General features: G+C 33.1%; 1 protein-coding gene across 1 annotated transcript; it reads left to right on the top strand.

The window, feature by feature from the left end:
• Positions 1-8138: 8138 nt before the first annotated feature.
• On the top strand, positions 8139-12356 carry CSNK2A2IP (casein kinase 2 subunit alpha' interacting protein). Its single transcript, XM_045503856.2, has one exon. It carries the CDS (start codon positions 8188-8190, stop codon positions 10381-10383), a length of 2196 nt encoding a protein of 731 aa, XP_045359812.2. The 5' UTR covers positions 8139-8187; the 3' UTR covers positions 10384-12356.
• Positions 12357-14139: the final 1783 nt, after the last annotated feature.

Below are 14139 nucleotides of genomic sequence, written 5' to 3' on the forward strand. Positions count from 1 at the left end.
AGAGTTTGTCAGGCCAGAGTCAATTTGGTTTAAACAACCCAAACAATTGAACAGAATAAAACAACAATGCTAGGTTACTTTAGGCTAAAAAAAAAAACAAAAAAAGATTAGATATTACATATTCTGAGTATTAACTTAAGTAGAAATTGTGAGAAAATTAATCTATACACACAGTAAGAATACTGAATATTTTAAATCCTAAACCAACTTTCACCAGTTTTTAAGGCATCTATGCATTATTTTTGCTTTTACTGTAAGGGTTTCTTGAGGAATGCATTTATTTCCCTTTTGATGGTTTATTGAGAACAGAAAGCATTTACCTCATTGTACTCTCTTTGTTTACAAGGTCTTACATTTGCAATATTAACTGAGGTTGGCTTGTGGGACTATCTTTGTTTTTTATCAGTTCTTTTGTCGATCATTTTGTGAACATCTTGTTCTCAAACACTCATCTGCAGATAGGATTCCTGAGATTGGTAGTAATAGTATAATGATATATGGATTTACTGCAATTTGTTAATCCATTCACTTGTTGATGACCATTGGGTTATTTCCAGTTTGGACTATCAAGCTGAAGCTCCAAGGAATGTTATTTCTATAAGCCTTTTTATGGGTGTATGCTTCCTTTTCTCTTGGGTAAATACTAAGAGTGGACTGGCTAGATTATATGATACATGTATATTTTGCTTTTTAAAAAATGGTCAACTTTTTTTCCCCCAAACTTCTCGTACTATTATATATTTCAACCAGCAGTGTATGAGTGTTCCATTTCCTCCACTTCCTTGTCAGTGCTTAGTATGGCAAGCTTTTAAAATTTTAGCTGTTTTTAATGTTATTTAGTTGTCTCTCATGTGGTTTCAATGTGCGTTTCCTAATGACTAATGATGTTGAAGATCTTTTCATTTGCTTATTTCCCATTCACATATCATCTTTGGAAAGCTGTCCAAATATTTTGCTCATTTTTTATTGGATAGTTTACTTTCTTAAGTTCTCTCTATAAACTCTTAATAACAACTCCTTTATGAGATATATGCCTTGCAAATATTTTCTCTAAGTTTATGGTTTGTCTTTTCATTTTTCTTAACAGTGTCTTATGATCAGCAAAAGTTTTTAATTTTGGTGAAATTCGACTTACTCATTTATTCTTTTGTTGATTGTGGTCTTGGTGTCACATTTAAAAACTACACCAAAATGCAAATCACAAAGATTTTCTATGTTTTCTTTCAGAGCTTTTATAGTTTTAGGTTTTATGTTAGATCTATGATCTCATTATGAACTGATTTTTGTGTGCAATTTGAGGTATCAAAGTTCATTTTTGGGGGGGGCAGTTGTATATATCCAATTATTACAAAGTCATTTGAAAGGATTGTTCTTCACTGAACTGCCTTTGCACTTTTTTCAAAAATCAGCTATCTATATCTGTGTCTATTTCTGAACTTCCTATTCTGTCCCATTGATCTATTTATCCACCTTTATGCCAATACAAAATGGTTTTGACTATTGTCACTTTTTAAAAATATATTTTTATTGAAGTATAGTCAGTTTACAATATTATGTCAATTTCTGGTGTATAGCACAATACTTCAGTCATATAGGAACGTATATATTTTCGTTTTCATATTCTTTTTAACCATAAGTTACTACAAGATACTGAATATAGTTCCCTATGCTATACAGTAGAAACTTGTTGTTTATCTATTTTATATATAATAGTTAGTATCTGCAAATCTCAAACACCCAAGCAATAGAAATGAAAACAAAAATAAACAAATGGGACCTAATTAAACTCATAAGCTTTTGCACAGCAAAGGAAACCATAAGCAAAACAAAAAGACAATCTACAGAATGGGAGAAAATATTTGCAAGAGATGAGACTGACAAAGGCTTAATTTCCATAATATATAAACAGCTCATACAACTTAATAAGAAAAAGCCAAACAACCCAACCCAAATATTGTCACTTTTTAATATCTTGAAATCAGGTAATGTTGTTCTTCCAACTTTCTTCTTTTTCAAAGTTGTTTTGTCTATTCTAGCACTTTTGCATTTCAACTCTTTACCTAGATTTTCATAGTAACTTACATAAAAAAGGCACGTTTATCAAAACAAAGAAATGAACATTGGTACAATGCTATTAACCAAATTACAAATTTTAATAGAATTTTACCAGTTTTTACAATAATATCTTCTTGCTGACCCAAGATCCAATCCAGACACCATGTTGCCTTTAGTCATTATGTTTAAATTTCTCCAGGGTATAACAGTTTCTCTGTCTTTCCTGATTTTTCATGACATTGGCACATTTGAAGAGTACTGGTGAAATATATAGAAATTTTCTCAGTGTAGGCTTGTCTGGTGTTTTCTTATGATAAGATTGCGTTCATGGATTTTGAGGAAGTGTGTTATCCTTTTGATATATTTTTAGATTTGATTTTGCTAAAATTTTGTTTGGAATTTTTGCATCTATATGAAGAATATTGGTCTGTTGTTTTTTTGAAATCTAACAATGTTTTTGTTTGAATTTGTTATCAGGGTAATGGTTGGTTCATAGTATGAGTTAGGAAGAAATTGTTCCATTTTAATTTTCTGGAAGAGGAAGATTAAAAAATTGGTATTATTTCTTTCTTAAATGTTTCATAGAATGCACCAGTGAAACCATCAGAGTCTTGTGGGGTTTTTTTGTGGGAAGGTTTTTAACTCAAATTCAATTTATTTAATAAATATAGGGATCTTCAGGTTGTCTATTTATTCTTGAGTGAACTTTGGCAATTTTTATCCTTCAAGATATATGTACCTTTCATCTGAGTTGTCTGATATATTATCATAATATTATTCACAGTATTACCTTATTATCCTTTTTAATATATGCAGATATTAAATATAAATGGCAGCTCTCTCATTCCTGATATTTGTAATTTGTATTTTCCTGTTTTCCATCTGATCTGCCTGGCTAAATGTTTTCAATTCCATTGATCTCAAATAACTAACTTTTGGTATCCTCACTTTTCCTGTTTCTATCTTATTGATTTATCTTCCAATATCTATAATTTTCTTTCTTCTACTTAATTTTGGTTTAATGTGCTCTTCTTTTTCTAGTTGCTTAAGGAACAAGTTAATGTCATTATTCAAACATTTATTTTCTTACATAGTCATTTAATGTTACAGATATCTTCTCCTTTTACATTCTGCATTAGCAGCATCCCATGCATTTTTATACATTGTATTTTTATTTTCATTCATTGCAAAGGAATTCCTAATTTTCTTTTTGTTTTCTTTAATTCATGGGTTATTTAGAAGTATATTATTTAGTTCTAAGTATTTGTTTATTTTTCATAGGTATTTCTGTTACTGATTTATAATTTAATTTCATTACCAAATCCAAGAACATACTATGCATGATTCAAACCCATGTGAATTGGTTGAGACACGTTATGTGTATAATATTTTGGTAAATGTTCCATATGCACTTGAATGTTTTGAAGTGGAGTGTTCTACGATATCAAACAGGTCAAGTAGTTGATAGTGTTTTTCAAATCGTACATATGCTTACTGATTTTCTCCTTGTTTCCATCTATTAATGAAAATGTTACTACAATTTCCAATTATAATTTTTCTATTAATTAGAAATGTGTTTTGAAAAAATAAGTAGAATGAAGGAGCCAAGATCATCTGTACACTGGAAAGGGAAATGAAAGGTACAAAAGAACAAGACATAGCAAACTGTTGTCTTTTCTTGGTTACCAGGCATTTGTATTTCTTTTCTATAAAATTTTCAAGTCATCGCTCATTTTTGTAATTGGATGTTTGGGTTTTTATTGAATTGTTAGAGTTAGTTATGTGTAAAGTAGCTATCATCATCTCATATCTTGGTAAATGTTAATATTTGGGAAATTTCTTAATCCATGTATATTGACTTAGTAATGAATGACATTGGACTTTTTGAATTTTAATATTCTATTGATTCTATTAGGTTTTCTATATTATAAATTGAATTTTCAGTTATATGCTATGCATAGAGATTTAATTTCTGCCTTTCATTGTATGTATCAAACAACATTAAATTGTAGTAGTGGTACTGCATATGCTTGTCTATTATCAGTTAATAATGGGAATAGCCATTTCAATACCAACTGAATGATTTGATTTTGCTTTCAGATTGATGTCTGTTTTCATTAAATAACTATTTTTTTCTTAGTAGGTTACTGATTTTTTATGAGAAATGGAGATTGGATTATGTAAAATGACTTTTTTGAGCACCTATTAAGATTTGTGATTATGAACATGACAAATTATAAAGTTTCCTAATAATAAATTATCATTACATTTTTTTGAGTAAGATCAAATTGATGATAGTCCACAATTATTTTATTGTAATATTAAATGTTTTATTTTATTTAGAAATTTACATATGGTATAAGTGATATCTCTTTTTTATTTTCATGTTAATTTAAACTACTTTTGTCATGTTTTAATATCAGAATTACAACATATTCTGAAAAAGTTCACATAACATTATAAATATATCTTCATTGAAAGTTTGAAAGGACTCAGCTGTAAAAGAATTTGGGGACAGAGAGTATTTGTGAGTTAATTCTTGTATAAATTATGTTTATTTTCTTCCATAGTTACAGCTTCATTCAAATTTCTACTACTTCTTACATTATCTTTAATATATTTCTACTACTTCTTACATTATCTTTAATATATATATGCTATAGCAAAATGTATTCTTTGAAACAGGAATGCCATTTGCTGAGTAAGTCTGAAAGTAAACAAAAATTCAGAAATTTATTTTTCTCTGGGTTTTGTCTTAAATTCTTGTTAGTCCCATTTGTTTTGAATTCCTTTACTCCTCTCCATATGATAGCAGGATTTCCCCCGTTGCATTCTTTCCACCTCACCTTTTTTTATTTTAAAGTTTTCATTGTATCTGGGTGCCAGAACTTGGTTGATACTTTAATGTCTCACCTTTCAGTGAAATTTTGTGTCAGATGTGTCTTTTCAAATTAACATCAAGTTAGGCATTTTAGAACTTTTTACTGACGTTAAGTAACATAGAATTTACATAGTGTAAGTGTTAGAGCTCAATTATTATAGACTAATTTACTCATACAGTCAGCATCGAGGTCAAGACACAGAACATTATTACCACCCCAGAAGCTTTGTGGTCCTTCCTAATCTCCATCTCCCCAGATGTATTTTATCTTCATTATTAACACCATAGTATGGATTCATGTTGTACTTTCATGCATAAAATTATGAGTTATTTTTGTACATGTCATACCTTTTACTCAACATTTTGTGTGTGATATTAATCCATGTAGTTGCATAATGTTAGATCTTCTGATAATTTTCACTGTTGTTTGGTATTTTATTGAATGAATATATCATAATTAATTTATATATTCTATTATCTTTTAGGGGTAATTAGGTTTGTTTATTATTTATTTTTAATTTTTTTAATAGAGGTACTGGGGATTGAACTCAGGACGTTATGCATGCTAAGCATGTACTCTACCACTGAGCTATACTCCCCCCTGTATATATTCCATTATTGATTGACAGTTATTCCTAGTTTGAACCTATTGGGAATAATGCTGTAATGAATATCCTAGTATATGTATTTAGATGCCAATATCATGCAATGCATGTCTTTTGGGGTATACCTGAATGGAATATAATATATACATATATATGTGTGTGTAAAATATGAAACATACTAATTAATCTATATAACCACCAATTATTGGCCTTGTCACATTTCATATTATCTTGATCACATCCTGATAATATGTAGTAGATCTCTCTGTGGGTTTAAATACACACTTCACTGGTTTCTAAGGAGGCTTAGCTTTCTTTTTTTTGTATACGCATTAGCATTTGGATACCCTCCTTTGTGAAGTGCTTATTCATACGTTTTGCCTATGATTCTAATTGCATTGTCTTTTCTTAGCAACTTGCAGAAGCTGTCACAGATATATCTTTTTTTCAGATTTATGTATTGTAAATATTTTTTCACATTTTTCAACTTGCCTATAACTCTTTCTAAATATCATATCTCTTGATGATTTGTTCTTGATTTTAATTTATCAATTTTGAATGGTTACAGCTTTTTATGTTCTGTTTAACAAATCCTTCCACACATCGAGATCACAGAGGGACTCCATACTACCTTCTAGAAGTTTGTTACAGTGCCACATGGTACACAGCAGGGTGTACTGTTCCCTCACCTCTTTAGAGTACTGGATGTAAAAATATACCACACAAAATCCAGCAGTCACAAGTCTTTACTATTCATGCAGACAAAAGCAAAATGAAGGAAATTTTGGGGTGAGCAGAAGCTGTGTCTCACTGGCAAGAGTTTGCTTTTGGATGTCTGGCAGAGGAGAGGGAAGAGAGCAACTGAGGTTATGGAGGAAAGCTATATAGAGGTTAAATGGTAATATACTAATTTAGATGAGATATGACTATAGTATAAATTTAAATAGTGGAATTGGATAGAAAAAGATAAATTAAGACATGAAAGAGAGAAAGTCAACAGGTCCTGGTGTCTAAATGGTTTTGGATTGTGAAGCTGTCGAGGATGATTTCAAAGACTGAATTAGATAACTAGGATTTAGGAACTGAGATAGAAGATACAGAAAAAGAAGATTTCTTTATAAGGAGAAATAACTTTCTTGATTTTTATATGTTTTGTGTTTGAATTCTTTTGGGGACTTTGGTTAGAGAAGTCTGATGATTAGTTGGAAATACAACTTCAAAGCTAAAGAGAAAACCAGGACTAGAGACAAAAAATTAGGAAGTTATTGGTGTATAAATACTATGGTTGATACTTGGAGAATTCCACAAAGAATGACCCAATACTTGAAAACAAGTGAATTAAAATACCTATAAGATGTATTTTAAAATAAATGTTAAGTAAGATTAAATATGTGAAAAGACACCTTGACATAAGAGAAAACATTCTAGCAGTAATAGGTTGATAGTAAATAATTAGATAAGTGGACATATATGAGGAATAAAAGTGTCCTTTGGAAATTGGATTAATGAATCATAGAAGTATAGAAAAAAATCATGAAACCAAATTCTAATAGTTATCATTCTTCAAGGGTCTTAAGGCCAGTGGTCTAATTGGCTAATCCCAGGGTCTGTTGGAATCACTTTTGGTTGTTTTGTCATACAGTGTGTCTTAAACATTAAAATTTAAAGAACAAATCCTTGACCATAAAAATGCACTGAAATAGTGTTATGTTGCACTATGTGTTGCCTTTTAAGAAACAGCATATCTATTTTTCCCGAGTGGTAAATGCTGGTATCACTTTTGGCCCGCTACAAGAAGGTTCTGTTCTTTTATGAAGTTTCTATAGTTCATTTTAAAATCCTAAACATAACTAAGATGATTTCTTAGGAATAAAATGAAAATAGGACAGACCTGGTGATGTAACTCAGAACTACAATGTGTTAAGAACAAAAGGAAAGAAACTAGAATTATGGACTTTTGGAAGTAAGCTAAAAGTTGATACTGATGGGTAACTGAATCTAAACTGAAAGCCGACGTATCAGAAGAACTTCCATTTCACTTTTCTCTAAGATTCTCTTATTTCATACAATAAAGATATCAGATTTTTTTTAACTAAAGTAATCATTGAAAAAGTACTGTAAATAGCTATTACCTTTTATTGAGTATCTCTTATTTCATGGCACCATTACACATTTTAGATATGTATGTTAGACTTTCACCCAATAAACATTATATTTGTCTATTTTACAGTTGGGCAGCTAGGGGTTTAAAATGTTTAATCCAAAAGTTACACACAGAGTAGTCCTCTAGTCACTACAAATTGTCTGAGAAAATTAATATCTCTACTAGGATTTCTTCTGAACCATCTTTACCATTTTGTTAACAGGCATAATTTCTTCAAGAGGGAAAAACTCTAGGAAACGAAAGAGAAGACAGAAGAATTTCAGCCGGTGACGCTGTTTTCAACCTTATCTACACTTCAATTTTAAGATACTCTGTAATATTTAGGAGTTAACAGAAAGATTACAAGATAGATGGTAGTAACTATCAAAGTTTACTTGTAAGTATTTGTTGTCCATGGAATCCAGCTAAAAGACTCTATTAGTTACTAAAACATTCCTGCAAGCTAACTGCTTTTAGAAAGACCTCCATGACTAGAGCACAAGATGATGCCACTAGCATATTATGATCAACACTTTGTGCCATTAGAACACTCTTACCAACTGGCAACAACTAGCTCATTAACACATCAATACACAGATGAAAAACTAAGTCAACCCAATAACCAATCTGTGGTCAGAGTACAATCCCATAGTAATAACCTTGTAGCACCTCCACTAAGCTCTAAACAGAAGGTGCAGAGATGCTCTGTATTGCCTTCTGTGAAGTCTCAGGACACAATTTCACTGGATTTCTATAACAGGGTTCTGAAATCACCATTGCCTCATTCCAAATGTCAGGCTACACCTCTACACCTCCACTGGAGAACTTCACTGTGGCCTAATAAGAAAGACCTGAGCTCACCTTTGTCCCACCCCAAACCTCAGATAACATCGTCAGTTGACCTCACCGAGACATCATCACTGGAGCCCTATCAAACAGCCTGGAGCTCACATTTACTGTTTCCCAAACCTCAGAATACATCTTCCCTAGACCTTTGCTGGACATCACCTTCACTGAAGTATAACCAAAGAGTGTCAAGTTCATCATTATATGCCCTCAAACATCAAGAAACTCCTTCCTCAGACTACTTACAGACATCATCACCTTTGGAATCTAGTAAAAGAGCTTTTAGCTCAGCATTACCTCAGTCTAAGCCTCAGAAAGCATCTTCTTTGGACAGCCTTTGGACATTGTTATTAGAACATAATCAAAGAACTTGGAGTTCACAATCAGTCAACTCTACACCTCAAACAAATGATTTGCTTCAGACATCACCTTCTTTGCAGCCCAGTCAAATGACTCTAAGCTCACCATTACCTGACTCCAGACCTCAGACAACAGCTGTATGGAGCTCTAATTCCAGTGTTCTGAGATTACCACTGTCTAACTCAAAACCAAGGAAATCGCCTTTACCGCATTCTGTCCACCAGTCAAAGAGCTTGCCAGTGTTCCAGCCCAAATCTCAGACAGTGCTTACACTTGATCGTGACTTCAGAACCCTGAGATCACCAGTTTATCACTCCAAGTTTCAGAATACCACTTCACTAAATGACAAACACAAAGCCATAGATATTTCTTCACCTCAACCCAAACCAAATGTCTCAGGTCAATCATTATTAAGCTCCAAACACTGCATCAGGAACATAGCTGCTGTAACACTGGGCTCCAGACTGCAGAGTAAAAGCAGTTTTGATCTTTATGGAAAGACAGAATCAAGTAAAGAAATTCCATGGATTTTCGATTATATTTATCCCTGCATTGTTAAAGGTGGAACTGTCCCTGGTGATGTTGTAAATAAAATTGTCAATTCTCTCTCCAAGACCAGAATCCAGAAGGATCTCTGTAGGCAGATTCTCTTTCGAAGGATGAGGGGGAGGCCAAATCCCCATCCTGGTCCCCGCCTTTCATCAAGTTATATAGTTTGTTTAGCTTGTGCTTCCTGCGTAAAATCTCAGTGTAACCATCTTACAGGAAGGAAAGATCCTCGTGCTGCAACACTCTTTGTCATACCAACACCTGAGTCCACTTCTGAGGGCAAAACAGAGGTGAAACTAGCTTTTATCCTTTCCCTACCAGAGGCTTCTTTGTCATCTTGTCTCCCACCCTCTGTGAAAGAAAATCAGCCTGATGAAGTCCCTGAAGAAAACCTTGAAAAAGCGGAGAAGTTATCACAACTTTTCCCTACATTGGAACCTGATCTTCCCCAGGCAGTTGATATGAAGAAAACATGGCCACCAGGAGCCTCTGAAAATCAAGTTGTAAGCCAACAGCCCCAGGCTGTTGACTGGCTGCTCTATGTTAAGAAAAGTAGTAATCCTCAGTCACAGTCCCCGCTCCCGTCCTCTTCCTCCTCCGCATCTTCTTCATCCTCCTCTTCTTCCTCTTCCTCTTCCTCTTCTTCCACCGTACCTGTACCCGCTTCACCCCCTCCTTTGAAAGAGTCCACCACATCTACCCTCTCAGGCTGTGTGTTCACTAAGGTACAGAGTTACCACAGGCTGCCTCCAGGGGTCTCCTGGCTTGAGTTTATACATAGTAAAAATCACCAGCCACTTCTTGGAAAACCACATCAAAGTCAATCACCACCTTCTAAAACAAGGCCTGTGAGGAATTGCACCACAGTAAAAAGGAGAAAGGGGCCAAAGATACTGTTCAAAATTTTTCAGACAAAGGTTCAAAATGAGGGACATCCTGATTAAATTAACTTTTTTGTTTCTTTGAAAGCAATTGACCTCTTAGTTCTTTGACATTAGAGTTTGATTTTCTACCATCCTTATTAAAATTCTTGGTATTAACTATGTGTGAGTCTAGATTTTAGCTGATGAAGCACGTAGTTAAGAGAAATGATTGCTCTTAAGTCTATTTTCTAATTAAACAATAGGCCATGATCTCCTAGAAGCCAAAATTGTTTTTAACCAAACACCTAACTTATAGTAGCCACTATAAACTATAAAATAATTGTTAAATACATTCATCGTAATTGGCCATAGACCAGAAATACCTCATTTGTCTTCTCCTGAACAGTATCTAACTCATTGTTAATCTCCTTCCTCATAAAATATGATAATAACAGGATCCTTAAGCCAATTTATGCTGATCTGTTTCCCTGTCTCTAAAGAAAATTCAGATCATGTTCAGCAGGTAAAAATATATAGAAAGGAATCTTAGGAAAAAATCTTCTGTGCTAAGATCCCACACTCTGAAGTGCAACGAATTACTCAACCTTAGTTAGTGAATCTCCAGAAAGAATAACTAACTGGTGCAGATAACCCTACCTCATGCTGACTGTGCCAACATTTAAATTATGAGCTCTAAAGTCACCTGCTCTTCACTTCTACCTACACAACCTAAATGTGTTAATAAAAATGTTTAAAAAATGTTTTTGTTCTACTGGGTCTCCTGGTAGTGGAAAGAGAAGGGAATTATCTTATCTACTCACCTTAAGTGATTATCTCTATCCCCAAGGGATAGAATTCATTTCTTTTGCACACACTAATGACTCACAATTCTGCCTCTCCACTCCACATCTCTCTGATCACCAGACTGCATATGAGACATTCTCAATTGAAACACTGTGCAGGCATCTCAAACTCAACATGGCCAAACCAGAATTTATTATTTTTACACTTACAATTTGCATTTTTACATTACAGTCCTTTGACCTCTGTGTTCCCTATTTCAGTGGATGTACCACCATCTGTCATGGAGTCATGTTTGACTGTTTTTCTCATTTCCTGCCCCTCTACAAGTTTGTGAGTTCTATGGCCTTATTATCTCCAGAATCCAGCTTTTTTCTCCAATCCCATTGCCACTAATCTAGTTGTAGTCTCAGCATTTGTCAGCTGGATTGCTGCAATGTCTTCTAAGCATGCACCTTAACTTTTGAATGCAATTCTGAGACAAAATTTGGTAATGCCTCTCCACTGTTTGTAACCCTTTTATCATTGCCTGTGGTTTTCTGGGGCAAGTCTAAATTCCTTTTATGATTGAATCGTGATAATCTTTCAAAACTGATTTCTTATTCTTCTCCAGTCTCAGCCACACTAATTTCTTTACAGTGCAAAGAATGTGCCAAGGCCTGTTTTGCATCTTTCACTTCTAAATAAATCAACAATTCTGCTGTCCAGAGAGATCTTTCCATCTATGCATTTTTGCTCTATTTTGTCTTAACATCTTCTGAGAAGTCTTTCCCTGATCCGCTTACAAAGAAAGGGTTTATTTGGCCTTCCTATCACCATGAAACTCTGTTTTCACTCTTTATGCTGCTTTTAACCATATTATAAAGCAATCTTTCCTTGTCAGTCTTCAGTCACTAGACTGAGAACTTCTTGTTCACCATTTTGGCTTTTTACCTAGTCCCTAAAGTGTGTGTTAATATTGAGTTAATGCTATTGAAGTTCTTTGTCTTTTTTTAAATTCTGAAATAAATAATGGTTCATCTCTCTGCTTCTTTCCCATAAGATTAGTATTGAATTTCTTTTTTGGTACATTTTGTCTTGGTGAGAACATACATAAAAATGTTACAGATGACAGCAGTCATCCTCATTTTATTTCTTATGTTAAAAGTGTTCCTTTCCAGTATATCAGTATTAAATATGGTGTTGGCTTGAGCATAACTGATCTCTGATAATGAGGAAGGACTTAGGTATGATATAATGTGTTCAAAGCTTTCTCCAACCTCTTTAGAAAACACTTGACATGTGCTCTATTCATCCTGAACATCTCTTTTGATGATGCACCTCACTTGTGTAATTACTTGTTTAATATGTTCTCTATTAGAGTAAATTTCATGAGTGGAAGGCATGTATCTATCTTGTTTACCTTTAACTTCTCAGGTCCTTGTGGTACCTGGCACGTATCAATTACTCAATAAATATTTATGGAATTAAATGAAACCAAGGTGTTCAACTGATTTTTATTTGTTGATGTAACTTACATGTTTACTTTTCCATCTTTTGGCTTATTTTCTAAACTTTATGCCTCATTGCAGTTTCTTTATTTTTCTTTTTGAGGGGGCTATTATTTAGTTGTTTTTAACTTCTCCATTGTATTGGCAGTTATTTATTTTGTTCTTAATCAGAACTGTGTCTAATTTCAAGGTTTTTTTCAAAAGAATTCTTTAACCATTATTTTCTAATTTCTTAATTTGGAAGTAAAATTGCATGAAACTTAAGGGGAAAAATGCATGGCAACAACAAATATCCGACTTCCTACCCCAGCTTCTACTGAGATACCAAGAGATTTCAAAATCGGAAACGTGTCGTGCCAGAAAGGTTAAGAAATTTCTGCCAGATCTTGTACAGATGAGACCAGATTTAAGAAGCGCAAAGGACTCAAAATTAACTATATTTAACTAAGAGAGATCATCTGAAAAGTAATAAGAAAAGATATTAATTGCATCTCATTAATCCCTTTTTCCTTAAATGGAAAGGCCTGGATATGCAAATAGGTTACATGGCAATTGGGTAGGAAATTGGATTCTATGAGTTGTCACATTTTGATCAAACCAATTACTATAAAGTGGTATGACATATCTGGATGACAATTGACAATAATATCAAAGCCTTAATAATATACATAATAATTTCCTTATGATCATCTTCCTTGGAATTTATTTTAAAGAAATTATCATGACTATGGAAAGTCATACAGACAAGTAAGCATTGTGTTTCTCTGTAATAGGGATTGGAAAATGTCTAGATGATCATTAATAGAAAATTGTTTAACTACATCATGATCCATATATATAATGCTTTTCCTAATGAGAAAAACGTTATTTCTAATACTGTACCCACATTTACGTTAGGAATGGAACTACCTTCTTTAGGAAAATATCTTGTTGAGAAGACTTGGGCATGGATAGTGATCCTGACTGGGTGTTGAAAAAAGAAAGTGAAACAAAGTGAAACAAAGAGGAGATAGCTAAATTACTGCATTTAAATTTCAAACAGGAACTTTTCAATAAGAGACAGTGAAAAGAGAAAGAATATATCATTTATGATTTAAATGAAAACATACTCAGATTATAAGACAGATCACATGCAGTTTATATATGATTCTACCTTGCAAAACATTGAAATTATGTATATATGTATCTGTGTGTGTGTATTTGTGTAAAGTCTATTTCATATATATGAGAAAGACACAGTGACTGGAAGTAAACACCAAAACGTTGAATAAAGGTGGTTGTTACTGGGGAATAGTTATAATGGAGTGTTTAGAAAATGGGTATGTTTTTTTCTTTTTATTTTCTATATTTTCCAAATCTTTAATAGATTGTTAATTCTTTTATAACCAACTTAAAACAAATGCTATAAAAATGAAACTTGTGCTGTCTCCGCTATTTTAGAGGAAATATGTAGCATAACAATTTTGCTGTTCCAATCCTTTCCACTTGTTGGTATCATTTGTGGCTTTACAAAAGGTACATACAGAAAATTCACATTATTATGAGA

The sequence above is a fragment of the Camelus bactrianus genome, chromosome 1 (assembly GCF_048773025.1).
Source record: "Camelus bactrianus isolate YW-2024 breed Bactrian camel chromosome 1, ASM4877302v1, whole genome shotgun sequence".
Taxonomy (NCBI): Eukaryota; Metazoa; Chordata; class Mammalia; order Artiodactyla; family Camelidae; genus Camelus; species Camelus bactrianus.